A 21,803-nucleotide genomic window follows, 5' to 3' on the forward strand; every position below is an offset into this window, starting at 1 on the left:
TTTACAGAAATGGTAGCAAACCCTCTGGCCTCTCCTGATTTCTTAGCCTCTTTTATTCTCCATGTAGGATAGCTGGGCCTCCTTGCTCTTAGGGCATCATCTCTACAGATCCTTAATGTGTTCTATTGTGAGAGGAGGGTGTAACTGGGCTCATATGGGCTAGACAATCACCTGGTTTTGAGAAGTAGGCCTTATCCAATACTCCTAAGATGCAGCCTAGGCCTTCAGGATTGTCCAAGTCTCATAAGAGTCTGCCAAATTATTTGTTGCTTTTGACTTTTTTATACTAATGATCTGATCATAAGTAATCCTCTGTTAGGATAGGGAATGTATATTGCTTAGTAGTCAGGCTTCCAGAAATGCATTCATTCATTTGACAAATATACTGGTTAAATGCCATTATGTACCATGTACCATTCTAGGTCATGGGAATGCAGCAGTGAATAAAGCAGACACATGCCCTGCCTTTACAGAGTTTATTTTCTAATGGATGAGAGAGATAGTGAATAGTGATTAAGCAAAAGTTAATAAATGTCAGTGACAAGAGCTAGGGAATAGAGTCATGGGGAGAGGAACAAAGGAGCACTATGTTCAGGGAAAGTGAGGATATTGATGTGGGCACAGATACTCCAGGCTGAGGGAGAAATAAGTACCAAGGCCCAGAGTTATGAAGCCAGTGTCACTGGACGGGGAGCAAGGTGAGGATGGTAATGGATGAGGATGAGAGGTAATGAGATCAGACCATGTGAAAAGCTGGAGCCATTGTAGAATCTCAGACTTCTGCAACACACTTTAAGACAACATTAAAAGAATAGTTTGACAGTATACCATTTCTACCTCATTCTGTGACCTGAGTGCCCAAACCCAAGGCAAAATGTAAATAGACATGAACACCTAATAAATACACAGGAAATACAATATATTTCTCTAAATTACTGTAGTCAATCCTTAGAAAATTCATTTGATGCTATTAGCTTTCTTTAAAAATGGGAAAATGGATGCTCAGAAAGGTCTACTTACTTGCTCAGGGGCACATGGTTAGTAAGTGGTAACTGACACTTAAGCATGGATTATATTGTCTAGAGAGGGAAAATAGCTTAGAGGAGGAGACTGGAGAAAAGCTTTGAAGAAAGACAACAGTTAGTGGAAAGTAGAAGAGGAGAATCTCTGCAAGTCTCTGCAAAAGAGACTGAGAGGAAATGGCCAGAAGGATGAAGTCCAATGCAGGGAGAGCAGGACCACAGCAACTGAGATGAGAAGGAAAGGCCTGATCACTGAGGTTCAGTGCATGGAGTCAAAGGTACAGACACCAGGGAAAGAATGGTATTGTTGGGTTGATTGATGATACTTGTTCAGGTCAAATGTGGACTGAAGAACTTCAACTTGATTTATGGGCATCGAGGCTTGGACAGTTCTAACATTTGGGAGGCATATAAGGAGTTTGGAAGTCACCATCAAATGTTGAACAAACTATAAACATCAACAATGCTTCTTTGATCTGGCAGAGAATTGAGGTTGCAGGGAAAACCACTGCCCTCCTGACTCTGGAGAGACAGACAGACAGATGCAGAGAATTACAAGTTCCCAGAACAGAAGCCCAGAAACAGAAAACTCCAATGGAACCAGTCAGTAGTAGGGTTGGAAAACCTAGCATTTGATGGTTTACTGTAGGTTCAGTGTGGACAAGTTTGAGAGATGAGAGGTCTAGAGGGGAGGGGCCCAGGCTTAAGCAGACCCCTCACACTTGTGTGAGTTTTATTTCCAGAAGACCTGCCAGATTCTCACAGTGAATATAAGAATACAATCTCTTAATCCTTCTAGGAGAGGATGAGGAAAGTAGCCATTTTAAATTACATCTACAGCATTCTGTTCTTCACAAAAACTACTCAAGGGGAAATTATTTTACCAGAGCCTCACCAACTTAAGGAAAGGGAAACACCCAACTCCAGACCCTTCTTCCTGTCTCACTTAAGGAGGGGGAAAAAAACAAAACTGAGAAGAACTGGTGAAGCTCAGGGGCACAGGCTCACCAAAACCCTGAGACCAAATCATAGACCACAGAACACTGTCTCCCCACATACGCACCTTACCACCATATCAGAAGAATCCTTGCATGTTAGTGGGAATCCAGCTAGAATTGCATGTCCCAAACCTTATTTAAGAAGTCTCTAGAGAAACTAAAAAAACTACAGGAAAGACAAAAACAAAGATACCAGAGGAAATTGTAGCCTCTAAAACAGAGCACACAGTAAGCCAGATTAACCTGTAGCCAGTAAAACATAAAACCTCACACTAAAGTCCCATTTATTTCAGTTCATTTTAGTGAATTTTGCTGAGCTTTCAACAAGAAAACCATGAAGCATAGGAAAAAAAAAAAAAACAGTTTGAAGAGACAGAGCATCAGAACTAGACTCCGATATTAGCAGAGGTATGGAATTATGAGATCAAGAATTTAACACATGATAAAAAGCCTGTGAAAAAGACAACATATAAGAATAAGTAGTAATGTAAGTAGAGAGACAAATTCTAACAATCAAAAGAAAATGCTTTAAATTAAAAACACTGTAACAGAAATGAAGAATGCCTTTACTGGGCTCATTAATAGATAGACATGGTTGAAGGAAAAAAAATCACTGAACTTCAAGAAACGTCCATATGAATTTCCAAACCTGAAATGCAAATAGAATAAAAGCACTAAAAAGAAAAGAATATCCAACAATTGTGTACAACTACAATGGTGTAATATATGTGTAGTGGGAATATCAGAAAGAGAATAAGAGAAAGGAACAGAAAAAAATATTTGATGACTAGTGGCAGTGATGAAGAGCAGTGAAACTGAGAGGATGGAAGACATATTTTCACATTATGGCTTGGCCATTTGCTCCCTGTGAGTATTGGAGGCTCCCTGTAGATCCACTCTCCACCCTTCTTTACCCTTCTTTGGCCACAGATGGCTGACTTGAATGAACATCAACAGGCCCCCATGTCCTCTGCTTTCCAGATAGATTTGGGCAGAAGAAAGCCTAAGCAGATTAGAAGGAGAGACTTGAATGAGATTAGGGTGTATCTTTCCCTAGTTATCACCTTCCCCACCATTGCCTCAGTCTATATATACTCCCTCTTATGAAAAGTCACAGGTCCTCTCAATGTAGATATCTCTACAGGACTCTCTCCTAGTGGATTCCCCTCAACTACTCCCTTGCTTGCCCCTTTGGACCTGGGGATGGTATTAGCTTCTGTTTTGCTAGCACCAGATCACTTCTCTAACCCTGTGATTCTGCCACATCTTTATACCATTTTAAATAATCACTTCATAAATAGATCCATCTGCATTAAGCCTCTATATTGTTATTTGTTTATCAAACGAGCATAAAAGCACTCATCCACAGTCCCTTATTGACAAATTTAAAATCAAGATTTGAAAGTGATTTTCTAACTTATCTGGAAACCCCAGTCCTTTATAGTTTTTCATTTATTCCAATTTGTTGAGAATTTCATGTGTCACTCTAGAAACTAATGTGTTTGATTATGAGATGATAGGGCTTCCCTGGTAGCTCAGCTGGTAAAGAATCCACCTGCAATGCAGGAGATCCCAGTTTGAATCCTGGGTCCGGAAGATCCCCTGGAGAAGGGATAGGTTACCCACTCCAGTATTCTTGGGCTTCTCTGGTATTTCAGCTGGTAAAGAATCCACCTGCAGTGTGGAAGACCTGGGCTTGATCCCTGGGTTGGGAAGATCCCCTGGTTAAGGGAATAGCTACACTCCAGTATTCTGGCCTGGAGACCGTATAGTCCATGTGGTCTCAAAGAGTCGGACATGACTGAGCAACTTTCACTTTCACATAAGATGATGTACCAAATCATGCTTGGGATGTTAAGTATACATAGTATACTCATATTATGTTTGACCTGTTCTGATCATCCCTTTCCCCATGAGTTTACGTAAGGGATATGTTTCTGTAGCATTGATGTTATAGAGTTGTGAAATTATGTACAATAATGCATGTATAGTTCTGAGCATGATGTCTCGCTTGCAAAAAGAAATTAATGACTGTTGACTGCTCTTTTTCCTTCAAGGTGATTTATTATTTTTAATATTGTTAACTTCATATAAATTATTAAATTTTGCATTTACTTTTAGTTTTTTTAGACCTTTAAATAATGACTTGGATTTTTATAGAAAGAGACTCACCAAAAATATAAAAGACCATGGGCCATCCCAGGGAGTCACAGATGAATCCAGTGATAAGCAGGACAACACAGGGTCCTAGTAGGAGTCCTAATCAGAAGGCACAAAGAACATCCCTAATGAATGCAGGCATCTGGAAATGGAGATAATGTAGCTTCATGGTGGCAGTGAACAACTTCTAGTGAAATATTCATATAATACCAAACAGAAGAAAATAATGAAATATTTGCTTTCTTCTCTTTTTGCTATTGTTAGAGATAAGGAAACCTCTTCTCTGTCCTAGACAGTTTCCACATATTTAAAGTGTGGATGGTTTCCAAAGCCCTTGACAGTTCAAAACACACATATTTTTTATGTTCTAGGGCAGAACATGCTACAATGAGATGACAATGGGATTAAGCATTCTAGGCCCTAAGTTATTACCTGACAAACTCAGAGAAGTAAGTCGGCCTAGTTCCAAGGGAGGAGCCCACTTGATCCATATTACTTGCTGAGTTGTTAATGTTATCCCCTGAAAGAATGATTAGAACATTTGATCTCTGACATGTTCTGTGAATTTAAACTCTAGTTTTTGCATTATCCTTTTATTTTTTTAATTGGAGAAAAATCACTTTACAATGTTGTATTGGTTTCTGCTGTACAAGAATGTGAATCAGCCATAATTATATGTATATCCCCTCCCTCTTGAGCCTGCATCTCCCCTACTCATCCTACCCCTTTAGGTCATCACAGAGCACCAGGCTGGGCTCCTTGTGTTTTACAGCAACTTTACACCAGCTATCTATTTTTCATTTAGTAGTGTATATATGTCAATGCTACTTTCTCCATTCATCCCACTCTTGCCTTCCCCTACTGGGTCCACAAGTCCATTCTCTACATCTGTCTCCATCCCTTCCCTGCAAATAAATTTCTCAATGCCATTTTCTAGATTCCATATATATATGTTAATATATGATATTTGTTTTTCTCTTTCTGACTTCACTTTGTATAACAGATTCTAGGTTCATCCACCTCACTAGAACTGAATCAAATTCATTCTTTTTTATGGCTGAGTAATATTCTATTTTGCATTATCTTTATACCTGGGACAGTCCCTTGATTACTCGGCATATAATGACCAAAATTTCTCCAAATTCAGCTGCCAGTGGGAGGAGCAGGGTAAATAGAGAGCTGAGAAGTAATGCAAAACCAATCATTTTCTTTAAAGAGTATATTCCAGATAAATATCCTGCAGGAATTTGGCTGATGAGTACACCATAGAAGATGGAACTTAACATGATCCCCTGGATTTCAGTGCTCCAGTTATACACAGGGTTCTGAAAGAAAAAAGGAGACGGGTCTAGCCACTCTGCAAATGATTTTCTATAATGTTCAGGAATGTGGGAAAACTGGTTGTTCTGTCTTCCAGCTTACCTCATGTAAAATATCTGCCCTCTGCCTAATCTCCTCTGTTATATGACTTACTTATTCCTAATAACATCATTTTCTGTGTGTAATTATGTTTTATCATTGGCATCCTGAACTATAAGGAAGTTCTTGCTATAAAGGGTGTCATCTATTGCCATACCTGCACAGCACAGACATTTAAAACTTTTTTTTTTTTTAATTTAGATGCAATTGGCATATTAGTTTCAGGTGTACAACATGATTGGATATTTGCATGTATTGAGAAATGATCACCACAGTAAGTCTAGTTAACATCCATGACAACATATGGTTCTAGTTCTAGTTGTGATGAAAACTTTTAAGATCTATTCTCTTAGCAACTTTCAACTATACAAGATAGTACTTTTAACTGTAGTCACCATGCCATATGCTATACCCTCATAACTTATTTTATAGCTGGATGTTTGCACTTTTTAACTCTTTTTACCCATTTTGCCCAGCCTCCCCAACCCCATGCTACTAGCAACCACCAACCTATTCTCTGTGTCCAGGAGCTCGGTTTTGTTTAGATTTCACATATAAATGAAATTATATAGTAGTTGTCTCTGTCTGATTTATTTCACTTAGCGCAGGGCCCTCAAGATCCATTCATGTTGCATCAAATGGCAAGATTTCATACTTTTTATGTCCAAGTAATATTCTATTAAATATTAGTACCACAGTTACATTATCTATTCATTCATTCATGAATGCTTAGGATATTGTAAATAATGCTGCAATGAACATGGGATGTAGATATTTTTTCAAGTTAGTGTTTTCTTTTTCTTTGGATAAATACCCAGAAGTAGAATTGCTGTATCATGTGGTTATTTTTTTGAAGAACCTTAATACATACTGTTTTCCATGGCAACTGTAGTAATTTACATTATACCACCAGTGCACGAGTGTTCCCATCTTTCTGCATCTTAGCCAATACAATATTTCTTATCTTTTTGATAATATCCATTCTGACAGGTGTGAGGTGATATGGGTTTGAATTACATTTCCATGATGATATTGAGCTCATTCTCTTGTGCCTGTTGACAAACCTGACGTTTTTCTCAGAAAAATGTCATTATCCTCTGCTCATTTTTGATTGGATTTTTTCTTTGCCATAGAGTTAGATGAGTTCTTCATATATCTTGGATATTAATCCCTGACCAGATACACGGTTTGCAAATACTTTCTCCCATTCAGTAGGTTGCCTTTTAATTTTGTTGATGGTTTCCTTTGCCGTGCAGAAGCTTTTAGTTTGATGTAGTCTCACTTGTTTACTTTTGCTTTTGTTGCCATTGACTTTGATGTCAAATCCAAAAAATCATAGCCAAGACTAATGTCAATGAGTTTTTCACTTATATTTTCTTTTAGTTTCATTGTTCTAGGTTTTATGTTCCAATTTGGATTCATTTTGAGTTAATTTTTGTGTCTGTTATAAGATAGGGATCTAGTTTTTCCAACACCATTCATTGAAGAGATTGTCTGCTCATCATTGTAAATTCTTGACTCCTCTGTCATAGATTAATTGCCCACCTTATGTATGGGTTTATTTCTGGGCTACCTACTCTGCTTCATTGATCAACGTGTCTGTGTTTATAATTTTTCTTGATTATTATAGTTTTGGGATATAGTTCGAAATCAGAGGGCTTGATGCCTCTAACTTTGTTTTTCTTTCTTATTATTGCTTTGGCTATTTTGGGTCCATACAAATTGCACTGTTTGTTCTATTTCTGTAAAATAAGTAATTGGAATTTTGATAAAGATTACATCTAATCTGTAGACTTTTTGACAATATGAATTCTTCCAGTCTATGAGCACAAAATATTTATCCACTTATTTGTATCTTCTTCGGTTTCTTTCATCAGTGTCATGTAGTTTTTAGTGCATAGGTGTTTCACCTTCTTGATTAAATGCATTCCTGCTATTTTATTCTTTTTGATGCAATTGTTTTCTTAATTTTATTTATGCCAGTTTTTTATTAGTGCATAGAAACACAGAATGGCACCCCACTCCAGTACTCTTGCCTGGAAAATCCCATGGATGGAGGAGCCTGGTAGGCTGCAGTCCATAGGGTCACGAGGAGTCTGACACAACTGAGCGACTTTGCTTTCACTTTTCACTTTCACGCATTGGAGAAGGAAATGGCAATCCACTCCAGTGTTCTTGCCTGGAGAATCCCAGGGACAGTGGAGCCTGGTGGGCTGCCATCTATGGGGTCACACAGAGTCGGACACGACTGAAGTGACTTAGCAGCAGAAACACAAAAGATTTTTGTATATTGATTTTGTACCTCACAAGTTTGCCAAATTCATTTATTAGCCCAAACAGTTTCCTTAGTGAAGTCTTTAGAATTTTCTATATATAATGTCATGTCATCTGCAAATAGTGACAATTTTTCTTCTTCCTTTACAGTTTGGATGCCCCTCCTTTTCTACCTTGCCTAATTGCTCCAGTGAAAGCTTCTAATACTATGCTGAATAAAAGTGGTGGGAGTGGGCATCACTGTTTTTTTCCTGACATTGGAAGAAAAGCTTTCAGATTTTCACCATTAGGTATGATGCTATCTGTGGCCTTGTTACATTGCTGGTCTTTACTATGCTGAAGCATGTTCCTTTTATATTCACTTGCTGAGAATTTTAATCACAAATAGATACTACTTTTGTCAAGCCCTGCTGGCCACCAGAGCCAGGTGATCAAGGCAGCAGCTGCTAAAAAGGAAAAAAAATAAAAAATAAAAATGGAGCACCAGAACAAGAGTGCCAGTTGAATGTAAATCTCTTTGGGAGATACTGGCTCTCTGGAGTACAGCAAAGAGAGAACACAAGGATGGCATTCACTGGCTTCCGTCCCTAAAGAGAAAGAACCCCAGAAGACCTTGGATGTGTATTAGATGCTTGTGCCTCAAGTCAACAGTTTATGGTAAGCAAATAAACCTCCTTCATAGAATGTCTTGGTGCTTTTCAAACAGCTGCTTCCGTGCTGTGCCAAGGGGTAGGTGAGTCCATGGGCAAGCCGTTTAAGAACCATTTCTCAGTTCCCTTTACCCTCGTGGGACTTGTGTTTGTGAGCCCTGTTGGCTTTCAGAGCTAGACCTTTGGGTGGCTTATCTCTCAGGCGCAGGGATGATGCCCAATGCGGGGTTCAGACTCTTCACTCCTGAGGGGGATGTCTTGCTGGGTCACCTCGCCAGGGGTTTGCAGTGAGATTGTGTTTCAGCATTTCCTCTTGGTTATGGGCATTTTCTTGTTCTCCTGATGTGTAGGAGTATTCAGCTTTTGATTTTTTCCCCAGAGGAAAACCTTCCATAGGTATCTGTATATTTGGTGTGTCTGTAAGAGGAGGTGAGTCCAGAACATCTCTACAGGTTCACCTTCAACATCTCTAATACTTATTTCTTAAATATTAATAATACATGCAAACTCCTCTGTAGAATACCATGTAGTACTACATTTACTGCAATTATTAATTTCCACTTGCCCCTTCTCATCCTTTTTCTTTATTCAGTTAACCTTGTTCACAAAACAACATATCCCCCTAACAACACACACACTGATCCCAGAGAGCAAAGTAGCAATAGAGAGAATATCAAATCATGAAGAGAAGTTCTCATGCTGAACTACGGGAATGATTGAATGGGATAATAAAGGGAAAAAAGGCCATTCCTCTTCTTTCACTTGGCTCAGATGCGGCATGTTTTGCTGTCTGCCTCAGGAGTGGATTCCTTTGCTTGTTTTGGCTAAGGGGTCTTGCATAGTTCTGTTGCTTTATTAAATCTGACATAAGAAATTCTTAATATTGAACTTACAGTTTGGACTATGAGGAGGTTGCAGTATTTTTGGACTCACTGCACAGGAAGAAATTTTAATTTTAGTAGGTGAGGACAAGATGAAAACTTCTTTGGAAATGTCTAAGATAGTCCCTTTCTCTAAACTGTCTATGCACTTGCATAATTAGTTTATTTTAGATAAAGAATGAATGTTCTAAATGGAACTCTTTGTTGACTATGAAATAATCAACTAGGTAGGAGCCTGCCTGTTTGTCCTCTTGTCACTGTTATCTTGAGCCCTTCATCCTGTCTCCCTTTCTCAAATCCCTGTCATCCTATAGCTGTAGATAGTGATGTCTTGTCTGATAGAAAGGACTTCCATGAGAGATTTGGTAGAAGCATCACTCTGAGTATATTGAAAACTAATAGTGAGGGGCCTCTATATAGTAGCCAAGTGGTCATGGAAGCTCCAGATCTTTTTCATTGGTGGGAGGTTACTCAGAGGATGGAACAAGATGCTCTGCCATAATTTTCTAAATGACAGGTATTTTCCCAAGAAAATCAATATTCACCATTTCCCATATCAGGTGATTCAGCATATATTTGCTTGACTCTCCCTGAGCAGATTATTCAGAATATTGGGTTGTTTTTCTCATGGCATAAAGCCATCACTCTTTATAGTGGAGTGTAGAAAAAGAAGAAAAGTGGGCACCATAGTTGAATTCAAACCACTCACCTCAGATGAAATTCCCCACACCAGGAGAATAAAACCTGAGTATTTCCATATTCAATCCATTAACTAGTTGTCATTAAATAAAGTACTCTGTATATAAATATGTAAATTAACCTATATAAATCTTAGGAATAAATATATATACATCTGTATGAGTCATATAAATGAAAAAATAGATAATATCCCAGTAAGTAAAATGGACTAAGGGTATCAATAGATAACTTTTGAGAAAAAAATGGTAATAACCAATAAATATAGATCACAGAAATATAAAAATGTATACATTCATTAATAAATTTTAAAGTTATCACAGAATTTCTATCAGATTGGTAAATTTTAAACAAAATAAAATAATTATATATATATTTTTGGCTGTTTTGGCAAAGGGAAGACAGAGGATATTTCTCATTTATGTGTAACACTTTCTCATCTTCCTTCCTTTTCTTTTCTATACTCAGTGTCCCTTATTGCACTGTCTTTGGTTTCTGTTCTCTCTTGTTTTCCTTGTTATTTGCTTTCTTTTCTAAAATGTTCTGTCTAGTATTATCGTACCAGTTTTCTGAGTTCTGTCAATTTCTTTTTTATTTTTTTCATTCATCCGCTATCTGAGCAGAGACTTCTATCACTGGGCCATCTCGGCTTTGAGTACCTAAATGTGTCCTTCCCTAGTTATAGTTACTTTGCTGGTTTTTAGGTTCATTTGTAATTTCAGTTTACAATTTAGGTCTGCTTTGGGAAAATAATCTGGTGAGTTTTCATATTTGAGAATAATTATCTATTCGATTTCTTCATCTAGTACCTTTGTAGAGGAGAAAACTGAATTCCTTTTCTATGACTCTTATTTGAAGAAGGTCAATTCTCCTGGATTATAGCAGCAGATTCCTGGCGGGGAGGAGAAGGGGAAGGGTATGGTGAATGTGCCAAAGAAAAGTTTCAAGCTTCACAGTTTGAGCTGCCCCTTCTTTTACTACAGTGAAGGAAATAAAATACAGCTTTTGTGAGTAGCCATTTCTCTAGAAAATGGGGTTCTTGATATTTAAACCAAGGCAATGGAATACCAAGAATTAAAAAATTTTGAGTAAAATTGATTTTTTGACAGATTTTTTGAGGTACAGTTGACACAATAAACTGTGTATTTAATCTTTGTCATAAAGTATACAACTTCTTAAATTCTTAAATGTGTAACTTCATAGGATATAGAATTTTAGTTTGGCAGGTTTTTTTTTCTTTCAGTACTTTAGAGATTTCACTTCTTTCTTTATGTTTGAGTGGTATCTGATAAGAAATCTTCTGTAATTTTTATCCTTGTTCTTCTGTAGTCTTTTTCCTCCAGATTTATTTGAGATATTCTTTTTGTCTTGGTTTTCTGCAATTTAAATATGTATGTCTGGGTGGTAATTCTTGTTGTTCTTGATTAATTTTCTTTTTAGTATTTATCCTGTTTGGTGTTCTGAATTTGTGGTTTGGTGTGTGCCATTAACTTCAAAAAGTTCTCAGCCATTAATTTTTCAAATATTTCTTCTTTCCATTTTTCCTACTCTTTCTGATATTCTAATCAAGCACGTGTTTAACCTTTTGGTATTGTCCACAGTTCTGGGATGTTCTGCTTAGTTTTTTATTTTTTAATCTTTTTCATTTTAGCTTGGGAAGTTTGTATATTCAAGTTCACTGATTCTTTCCTCACCTGTGTTGATACTACATATGAGCCCATCAAGGCATTCTTTATACCTGTTATAACTGCCATGATTTCTACTATTTCTTTTTTATTCTAATAATATCCACCTCTCTATTGACATTACCTCTCTGGTATTGTATTCTTTTCCCATTAGACCCCTGACATATTAATTACAGTTATTTTAAATTCCCTGTAGGAATTCCTACATATGTGTCAAATCTGAGACCTGGTTCTGATGCTTATGTTAAAAAAAAATCAGGGTACAGTACATTACATATAGAGCATTACTCTTAATGTAAATAGGGGTAAAAATAAGGCAATATTTTATTTGCTTGTATATTAAAAAAGGGACATAAAAAAAGTATAGTGAAAAAATAGTTTTTCCTATTTCCATTTCTTTTGTACTACATTTTCTGACAGTTATCAACCCATTACCTTCTGTAGGTGAAATTAACAAAACATGTAAATATACTGTAAGTTAAAAACATAAATAAGAAAGAAAATGTGTTGATTTCTATTTCTTATTTAAGATGTTTTCCTTTTTTCTCTTGTCCAAACTTCCCTTGCCCTTTACAAATACTGAGACATATTTTAGTCATGGGACATCTTCATTTAGGTTACTGCTGATGAGGTAGATCAAGACTTGAGTTTCTTTTTAGAGTAATTACTATCATATCAGTTATGATAACATTCAATCTCTACACAAATTAGTTAGCAAGATAGGATTTTAAACTTATGACTGTGTGTAAGATTTTTGATATACCTTTATGTTATCCTGGAGCGCCTTTGTGGAGGTGTTGGACAAACCATGTGGCTCCGTGCTGTTCACCATGGCTATCATTGTGAGGCTCAGACACACACGCTGTGACATTATTATAACATTACAGAGGAGCAGGAAGAAAGCGATTCCATAACGAATGGAACAAAAATATGGAACTGGAATGTACGAGAGAAAATATCCATCGTTAACACAGCTGAGGAAAAATACATATTTTAACATTAGGGGCCCAAATTTCCGAGTGGCCCTTCCTAATAAGTGGCCCTTCCTAATGTTTATTTTAAAGGGACCATTTTTAAAAACACCCTGAGTTACTCTTGGAAATAAATCCCCTGAATAACCAACAAGACCTTCCCTCAAGTAAACTACTTTATTCTCAAAACTTACATGACTAGTCTGATTGAGAAACTCATATGTGCACATTGCAGAAGAAAGCTGCATTTTAAAAAAAAGTAATGTGTAACGTAATTGGCTTCCAATTAAAATAAATAAATTTTTAAAAAAGTAATGTATTTGAGGTAGATTCAAGCTACAGTAATCAATGCAGTGTTAGTGTGAGACCAAACAAATTCATCTATAGGAGAAAATAGGGAGTCCAGAAAGAGAGGAATATATATGATCATATGTTTTTGAATAAATGCACTAATGCAATTCAATGGAAGATATTAGTCTTTTCAACAAATGGCCTTTCTCAAGAGAAATAAAAATACATATCTACAAAAGGCTTGTACTGAATTGTTTATGGCAGCTTTATTTAAAATAGCTGGATCTTTGGAATGGATGAACATACTGTAGTATATTAATACAATGGATATTACTCAGAAATACAAAGGAAGGAAACACTGATACACTCAACAATCTGGATGAATCTCAACAAACATTTGCTCAGCTAAAGAAGCTAGATACCAAAGAGTGAATATCATTTTTATGCATGCTATTTCTATGAATTTTAAAAATAGGCAAAATTAATTTATGTGGCTAGATATTAAATAACAATTCCCTCTTGGTAAGGAGGGCAAAGGGACATCATGGGACTTTAAACTAATGTAATGTTCTATGAGTCTTGTTTGTAAGTTTATACATTTCTCAAAGCACATCTAAATATACACTTAAGATCCATATTTTATTTTATGTAATTATACTTCAATAAATATTAAAGTATTCAATAATGGTGTTGGGAAAACTGGACAATCACATGTGAAAGAATGAAACTGGACCACTCTCTTATACCATATACAAAAATTAAGTCAAAATGGAATAAAATTTGAACTCAAGACATGAAACCATTAAACTTCTAGAACATATAGATGGTAAATTCCCTGACATAGGTCTTGGCAATGATTTTTTAATAAGACACCAAAAGCAAAAGCAGAGAAAGCAAAAATGAACAAAGGGCACTATATCAAACTAAAAGTCTTCTGGACAGCAAAGGAAATTATAAACAAAATGAAAGGGCAACCTACTGAATGGGAGAAGACATTTGCAAATCATTTATCTGATAAGGGGTTAGACTGCAAAATATAAAAAGAACTCAATTTTGTTTTTATTCTGTATCTGGATGTAGCCAATTAACAAACAGTGTGACAGTTTCAGGTGGACAGCAAAAGGACTCAGCCATACAAACACATGTATCAACTCTTGCTCAAACTCTCTTCCCATCCAGGCTGCCACATAACATTGAGCAGAGTGAAAAGAACTCACACAATTTAACAGGAAAATTTTTAAAAAAGCAAAAACAAAAAAATCTGATTAAGAAATGGGCAGAACTGAAGAGACATTTTTCCAAAGAAGACATGCATGTAGTTAAGAGGTACATGGAAAGATGTTCAGCATCACTCATCATTAGGGAAATGCAAATCAAAACCATAATGGGATAGCATCTTACACCTTTTAAAATGACTTTTATCAAAAAAGGTAAGAAATGAGTGTTGGCAAGGATGTGGACATTTTTGGACTTCCCAGGTGGTCCAGTGGTTAAGACTCAGTGCCTGCACCACAGGGGTTGTGGGTTCCATCTCTCCTGTGTGAAACTAAGATCCCGCATGCCCTGCGGTGCAGATAAAAATTTTAAAAGACACACACACAAAAAAAGGATGTGTAGTAGGCAGAATAATGCCCCAGCCACATACATCAAAAAAAATTGTGTAGAGAAAGTATGGTCACATATCAGATTCGCATAGATCCAAAAGCACATTTGTTGGCAAGCCTGAAAGAAAAGAGGATGGAACCTCCATTATTACAACCCAGTAGAGGTTTTAAATTGTCTGTGGTTAGCATTGGAGAAGGAAATGGCAGCCCACTCCAGTGTTCTTGCCTGGAGAATCCCGGGGACTGGGGAGCCTGGTGGGCTGCCGTCTATGGGGTCGCACAGAGTCGGACACGACTGAAGTGACTTAGCATAGCATAGCATAGCATAGTATAAAGAAATAATTTTTTGGCCACACCATGCAGCAGGGGGTTAGTTTCCCCATCAGGGATTGAACCTGCACCCCAGGCAGTGGAAGCTCGGAGTCTTAGCCACTGCTCAGTCAGGGAGATGTAATATCCAGGTAGCTAGCCAAAAGTTAATCTTGTTTCTAAAAATTCATCTCCTAATTTGGAGAGGTTTTCTATGTATGGAATGTGCAAATTATGATTTTATCTCTTCTTTTCCTATCCTTCTGTCTTTAACTTCATGGTATCATTGCATCAGAACCACGAGTATATTACTGATTGTATCAAGCAGTTCTGGTTTTATGTCATTATTCCTGATTTACACAGAGTAACTCTAATGTTTTTACATTTTGGATAATGTTTGTTGGAGGTTCTTTGTAGATATGCTTTTTGAAGTGTATTTATTTCTATTGTTGTGTTAAACAATTTTCACAAACTTAATGACTTACAATGGCACCCTTTTAATAAAAGATTCACAATTCTGCAGGTCATAAGTTTTAGCATGATGTGGTTGGATTTTTCACTCCTGGTCTCAAAGGTTAAAATCAAGCGATCAGGCAAGATGAGTTCTCAGGTGGAGGTTCTCTGGAAGGAACTATTGGAAGAGTTCAGTTTTCTGTGGTGGTTGTACTTCTGTTGCTGTTTCCCTGCTGACTGCCAGCTAAGAGTTACTCTCAGTTTTAAGATGTTGTGCATTATGCTGCTTGTCCCCCCTTTATCCCCAAAATCAGCAAGGAAGAATCTCTTCTGTTAAATCCTTCTCTTGCTTTGAATCTCTCTAGCTACTCTCTGACCTCTAGATCCAGATTTAAAGAGCTCCTGTGATTAGATCAGTCCTACCTAGATTTAAGATCAGCTGATTATGGACCATGCTTAGATCTGCAACATCCCTTCAAGCAGCACCTTCCTTGGCATTTGCTTAAATAACTGGAGGAAGGTGTATGGGGCCAGAATCTTGTGGGCAGTCTTAGAACAATTCACTCTCTGGTCCCAGAAGATCCATGTTCATGCCATATACAAAACATACTCACCCCATCCCAAAGTTCCTTAAGGTCTCATCTCATTACATTATCAACTCAAGTCCAAATCCTCATCAAAATGTCAGCTCAAATTTACAAAATTCAAAACAAATACAGATGAAGCTTCTAAAAGTAACCCACTATGGGAACAGTATCTATCAGCGAACTTGTGAAATTAGAGACAAGTTACACACTCGCAATGTTTCTACTTATAATGGTGGGACAGGCATAGGATAATTGATATAGACATTCCAGTTTCAAAAGGGGGAGAAATGGAGTGTAAAAAGAAGTCACTGATCAATAAGAGTTTTGAAGTTCAGTTAGACAAATGTTGAACTTTTCTTGAGGCCTGGGGATAATCCTTGTGGCCCTTGACTCTGCCCTCTGAGCTCTCTGCTTTATCCTCTGCCCTTTGGTTCCACCCAAGAGTGCAAAGGGACCATCTTAGAGTACTGTCCATCACATCGTCATAGTTACCTAATAGTGTTCATCAGGAATGAATGTTAATCTCATAAAGATTTTTTTGTATCTAATGAGATCATCATATAGTTTTCTTCTTTAATTTGTATTGAATGACAATTATTTACTTTGTAATAGAAAACTATTCTTTCATTTCTAGGATTGATTGGACTTAGATTTTGCAATTTTTAAAAATTAAAAAAAAATTTGTTTTGCTAATGTTTTATTAGGATTTTTGTACCTTTTAAAAATAGTGTTAATTTTGCTTTACATATTTGAGTCTATTTAGTTACATAAGTTTTTTTTTACCAGTGATCCCACTGAATTGAATTTTGTATCATTGTACATTTTTGAAGAATTGTTTGAAACAGTAGAAGATTTTAAATTAGATAAATCAGTAATTATCTAATTAAATAAATTAGATAAATTTATCTAGTTAAATTATCTAGTTATCTAACAAATTATCTAGTTAAATAAATTATAATATAGTCATACCAAATTCATATGCAACTATAAAAAATGATGAGGAAGCTCTTTATGTACAACTGCAGGATTCCATTTAGATATATTATTAAGTGAAAAAAGTAACATTAGTACCTGGAAAATTAGTTTCTTGACAGATCTCCCTTTGTAAACAGATAAGAATATTAGATAAAAATTTATTTAAAGTTAACAGTTCATTGAAAGTGTGAATGATCTGGCAGGAAAGATGAGATACTCAGGCCAAAGATTTTGTGAAGACAGAGTCCTCAAGGCATAGACTGATCATTGAAGGAAGATTTTTTTCCCTGAAGACATTTGATCTCAGGTTGCTTTTTGCCTCCCAGAAAATGGGGCAACAGGAATCAGATACCAATGCCCTGGCAATGGAAGAGTCTAGTAAGTGAACCTTTCCTTAAATGTTTAGATGCCAAAGCCTTGCTGAGTCATTGAGGGGAAAATCCATTGCCTCCTAACCTTTTCCAGGAGGCAAAATTTTTTGCCCTGTTTGAACCTTGAGATTAAGCAAAAGGAAGAAAAAAATGTCTTAGAAATTTAATCATTACCCAGCCCTTCCTTTGCCTTTAAACTCACTGGCCTTGGGTCATCTGCAAAACATTTCAAACCACACACGTATACATGCACACTGAGATGACTTGCCTCAAAGCTTTCTAAACAACCTCATCCTTTTTAAAATCCTCAAAAGCAAAAGGGGAGTATGTAGACCTGAAAATCTGAAGGAAACAGTGGGAAAATTCCTAGATGAGAAAAAATAGCCTCTAGAGGGCAAAGGGGAAGCTATCTTCACCATGTGTGGAATAGGGCTTGTCACAGTCAATTAAGGGTACCATTCTGAGTTTTGTTCTTTTCTCTACATTGCTCTAGAAACAATATGAATTATTTCTAAGTCTTGAAAAAAAGGAATCATAGGAGTTTAGAAAGGAATATAAAAAAAAATGTATAGGTGTGTTTAACAGTCACTTTGCTGTATAGCAGAAATTAGCATAACATTGTAAATCAACTATATGTCAATAAAAACAAAGAACAAAAAATCTGAAACTCAAAAAAAGAAATCACACACAAAAAGAGAAATCACAAGGAGTGTTCTAAAGTGCTTGGGACTGAGTAACAGTAAGATACTACATGTCAACCTCTGGAAAGAGCAAATTCTACATCTCAGAACAGATTTATTAAAAAAGAGAGAACTCAAAGACTTGGAAAATGAACAATGGATGAACCCAAAGATCCTAAAAAGAAGTAAATGTTAAACATAAAGGCAGAAATCAATTTTATATACATAAAAATATATGTTTATATCTTTTATATGTTCACATATAATTAAAATTCCGTGGGTAGAGGAGCCTGGTGGGCTACAGTCCACAGGGTCACAAATAGTTGGATACATCTGAGCACACAGACACTAGACTAGATAATTTGAATACAAAGGAACAATATGAAAATACGAAAATAATTATCAAAATTGACACAAGAAGAAATATAAAATAGGCCACTAATATTTATATAAATTGAAAAAGTATGCAATTTGTTGCCCACCCTCTCTTCTAGGATTTTTGTCCCCCTTAGTGTAGATATAATGCTAATCTGATAGCAGTAATTCCATATTGTTTTTCCCCTGCCCTACTTGAGATATACAATCTAAAAAATATCCTGTAAATATCCAGCTGTTGATGTTGAAGGGTGCAGTGACTCAAGAACATTCATCCTGCCTCACTTCCATCCATGTATCTGTCTCTCTCCTTGAGATAGAACCAAAATAGTCCCCCCTCTTTCTGACATTCTCTACCAAGTGATAAACTGACAGGTGTATAAGAATCAAAATAACAGTATGAATAATCTTGGTACATGGGCTATTTTATTTAGGGTTTTTCTAATGGAAAATCATGGCAGGCATATTTCCGCCCTCCCCCCCCACCTCCTTTCCTGAACATTTCTAAGATGCTTTACATTTTAGCGCATGTGTTTATGGACAAAATCTTCTCACATGGAATCAATAGTGTCCTGTTTAAGAAGAAGGAAGCCTATGTCATAGAGAATAATTTCTACCTTTCCCTGGAGAGACCTGGTTATCCACTTGCATAATGGTGTTATGGTTGTTTTTCTTCTTGCTGAAGAGTTTGTTTTCTATCCCCTGAAAGTGCAAAACACACTGACATCAGCATTACAGAGGGAAGAACTGGTTAAAATCCACCTAGCACCTCTCCCTGCTTTAAAACATTAATCCAAGGGAAACTTGCTTTGTCATACCAGTACCCATTGTTTTGACATTTCACTTTTATGATATTTTTGTTGATTACAAAATACACAGAAAACCTGAAAACTCTAAAAAGCAAACAAGACATCCTGCCAAGCCATAATTCTATATCTAGTGAAGATATCCCTCCAAAGTGAAAGAGAAAGACTGTCAAACAAAACTTGAGAGAATTCATTGCCAGGAAATCTACCCTGTAGGGAATGTGAAAGAAAGGAAGCTTTTCAGACAGAAGCAGATTACTGAAGGTAGCTCATCAGTAAAGAACCTGCTTACAATGCAGGAGATGAGGCAAAAGCCTCAGGTTCCATTCCTGGGTCAGGAAATCCCCCAGACAAGGAAATGGCAACCCACTCCAGTATTCTTGCCTGCGAAATACCAAGGACAGCCCATGGGGTCGCAAAAGAATCAGACATGATTTAGCAACTAAACAACAAACTTGGATGTACAAAAAGAAAGGAAGGATGTCAGAAAAGGAATTAAAGGTAACATACAATTCTTTGTTTTTCTTATATCTTTGTTGAGCTAAAAGATTAGGGAGGAGGGTTCAGGATGGGGAACACAAGTATACCTGTGGCGGATTCATTTCGATATTTAGCAAAACCAATACAATATTGTAAAGTTTAAAAATAAAATAAAATAAAAAAAAAAACGCTTTTATAAGGAGAGGCAAATCATTCTCCTCACTACCCTGGACAAAATGACCCTGCTGCCAGGTCTGCATTTGTTGGTGGGAAGCTCGACAAAGTGGGTGAATCAAAGAGTTTTGTCTATATCAGCATGTATGACATCAGATGCTCAAAAAATACTTAAAATTTCTAAGGCTGGGTTTGTAAAGTATATATAAATGAGCAGTCTGTCAACCACCATCATTACCCACTGGGACATCTGGGGCTGCCGTTTATTTCTGTATACATATACACACACACACCACCACCACCGCCTCAAGCACACATACTTTCCATGCCACTCACACGTACACAAGCACTAAACACCACACAATACACACTTCTCTTTCCTTTATTGACGTAACTGTCTACCTCAAACTCATCCCTAGGAATGTTTTTTTCTTTCCCTTGTGAAAAATCTGTAAAAATATATATTTTGTCCAACTCCCCTGTCCAAGTTTCCCCAGATTGCTAAATAGCTTTGATAAAATCTCTAATAGAAACCGTCCTTATTAATCCTTCTGGAGAATTAATTCTAAACTGCACTTTATGAATAATATATAAGCATATAGTTACTAACCTGAATTAGGACAGAAAAGCGATTCCTTTTTGCCCTGTGAAGACTTGCCTCTCAAATTTTAAAAATATTGAATTTCTGGATTTGCTAATTTCAGCCACTTAAATCCTTCACCATATCCTTTGATCTCCCTAGGTCAAAGTTAAAAATTTAATTTTTAACTTCACTTACATTTTTGCCTTGAATCTTCAGGGGAGGGGAGGGAGTCTTAAAATCATCCAAGGGACTAGAAACCTTCTAGAAATCTGTCAATCATTTCATGACTTTAATAGACAGACCCTCCCCACCCCCCACCCCACCCTGCCCTGCCACCCTCCAGGCTCATTCTCTATTAGGAGGCAGAACCTGCCTGTCCATTAAGAGTTTCCAGGATTTTTCTATTGAGGATGGCTCCATATCTACAGTGCTATTTTGACAGGCATGCTATGGTGTTCTAAATGCTTTGTAAATGTCCTACTGGCTTTCTGCCCCATCTTCCTTCCCTTCCTTCTTTCCATCCTTCCTTCTTCCCTCCTTTCCCTTCTGCCTCTCCTCTTGTTTCCTCTCCCCATCCCCCCTCATCTCTTCCAAAGGTCACATCTGTTTGGTATTCAAGCTACTCAGAAAGAGGGGCATTTTACAGAGGTGTGTTCTCTGAGGACTATGAATTCCCTCGCAGCTTCCCCTGCAATGACTGTAAGTTCTCCTTGTTCAGTCTCCTGTCTATAGCAGTACTTGGGAGCATTTTACCTTGGAACTCTTTGAAGACAAGCTACTGAATAGATAGGGATATCTAAGCCCTGAAATCAAAAATTTTGCACTATAATTTCTTACATACTGAAGCATTTTAAAATTTATTATGTTTTCAAAGTGCTTAACATATGTTTGGCACATAGAAGATGCTCTATAACATGATCAAGTTATTTTCTCTCTAAAAAAAAAAAAAGAAAGAAATGTTGAAACAGAAGTAGAGTCACAGATACAGAAAACAAACTTATGGGTACCAGAGAGTAAGTGGGGGAGAGAGAGATTGGAAAATTGGGATTGATATATACACATTACTATATATAAAATATATAACTAATAAGGACCTATTGTGTAGCACAGGGAACTCAATACTCTGTGATGGCCTATATGGGAAAAGAATTTTAAAAGAGAGTGGCTATATATACAACTTGTAATTTATATATATATATATATATATCTCTGATTCACTTTGCTGTACACCTGAAACTCATACAACATTGTAAATCAACTATACTCCAATAAAAATATTTTACAAAATGTTGAAAACTTCAACTCATTTGCCCAAGAGTCTTTGATACCTTGTTATATTCACCTGGATTTTTTCTTTTT

At 36.7% G+C, this 21,803-nt stretch overlaps 1 protein-coding gene across 13 annotated transcripts in view; it reads right to left on the reverse strand.

The window, feature by feature from the left end:
* The window catches only part of SLC17A1 (solute carrier family 17 member 1), a 63,625-nt gene that overhangs the window by 34,064 nt on the left and 7,758 nt on the right, over positions 1–21,803 (reverse strand). For 11 of the 13 annotated variants that reach the window (XR_008711430.1, XR_008711432.1, XR_008711431.1 and 8 more), the window contains 5 exons: positions 19,019–19,103; positions 12,549–12,721; positions 5,272–5,505; positions 4,613–4,700; positions 4,193–4,279 (listed from right to left, as the gene is read on the reverse strand). Coding sequence is in view for 10 of the 13 variants with exons in the window: in XM_055570819.1 (XP_055426794.1) it covers positions 4,193–4,279; positions 4,613–4,700; positions 5,272–5,505; positions 12,549–12,721; positions 19,019–19,103 (667 nt within the window). In the remaining 3 variants the exon portion in view is untranslated. Of the gene's footprint in view, positions 1–4,192; positions 4,280–4,612; positions 4,701–5,271; positions 5,506–12,548; positions 12,722–19,018; positions 19,104–20,471; positions 20,587–21,803 lie in introns of those variants that run through there. The other 2 variants (XM_055570825.1, XM_055570826.1) reach the window with 2 other exon arrangements.

This window comes from Bubalus kerabau, chromosome 3, assembly GCF_029407905.1.
Source record: "Bubalus kerabau isolate K-KA32 ecotype Philippines breed swamp buffalo chromosome 3, PCC_UOA_SB_1v2, whole genome shotgun sequence".
Taxonomy (NCBI): domain Eukaryota; kingdom Metazoa; phylum Chordata; class Mammalia; order Artiodactyla; family Bovidae; genus Bubalus; species Bubalus kerabau.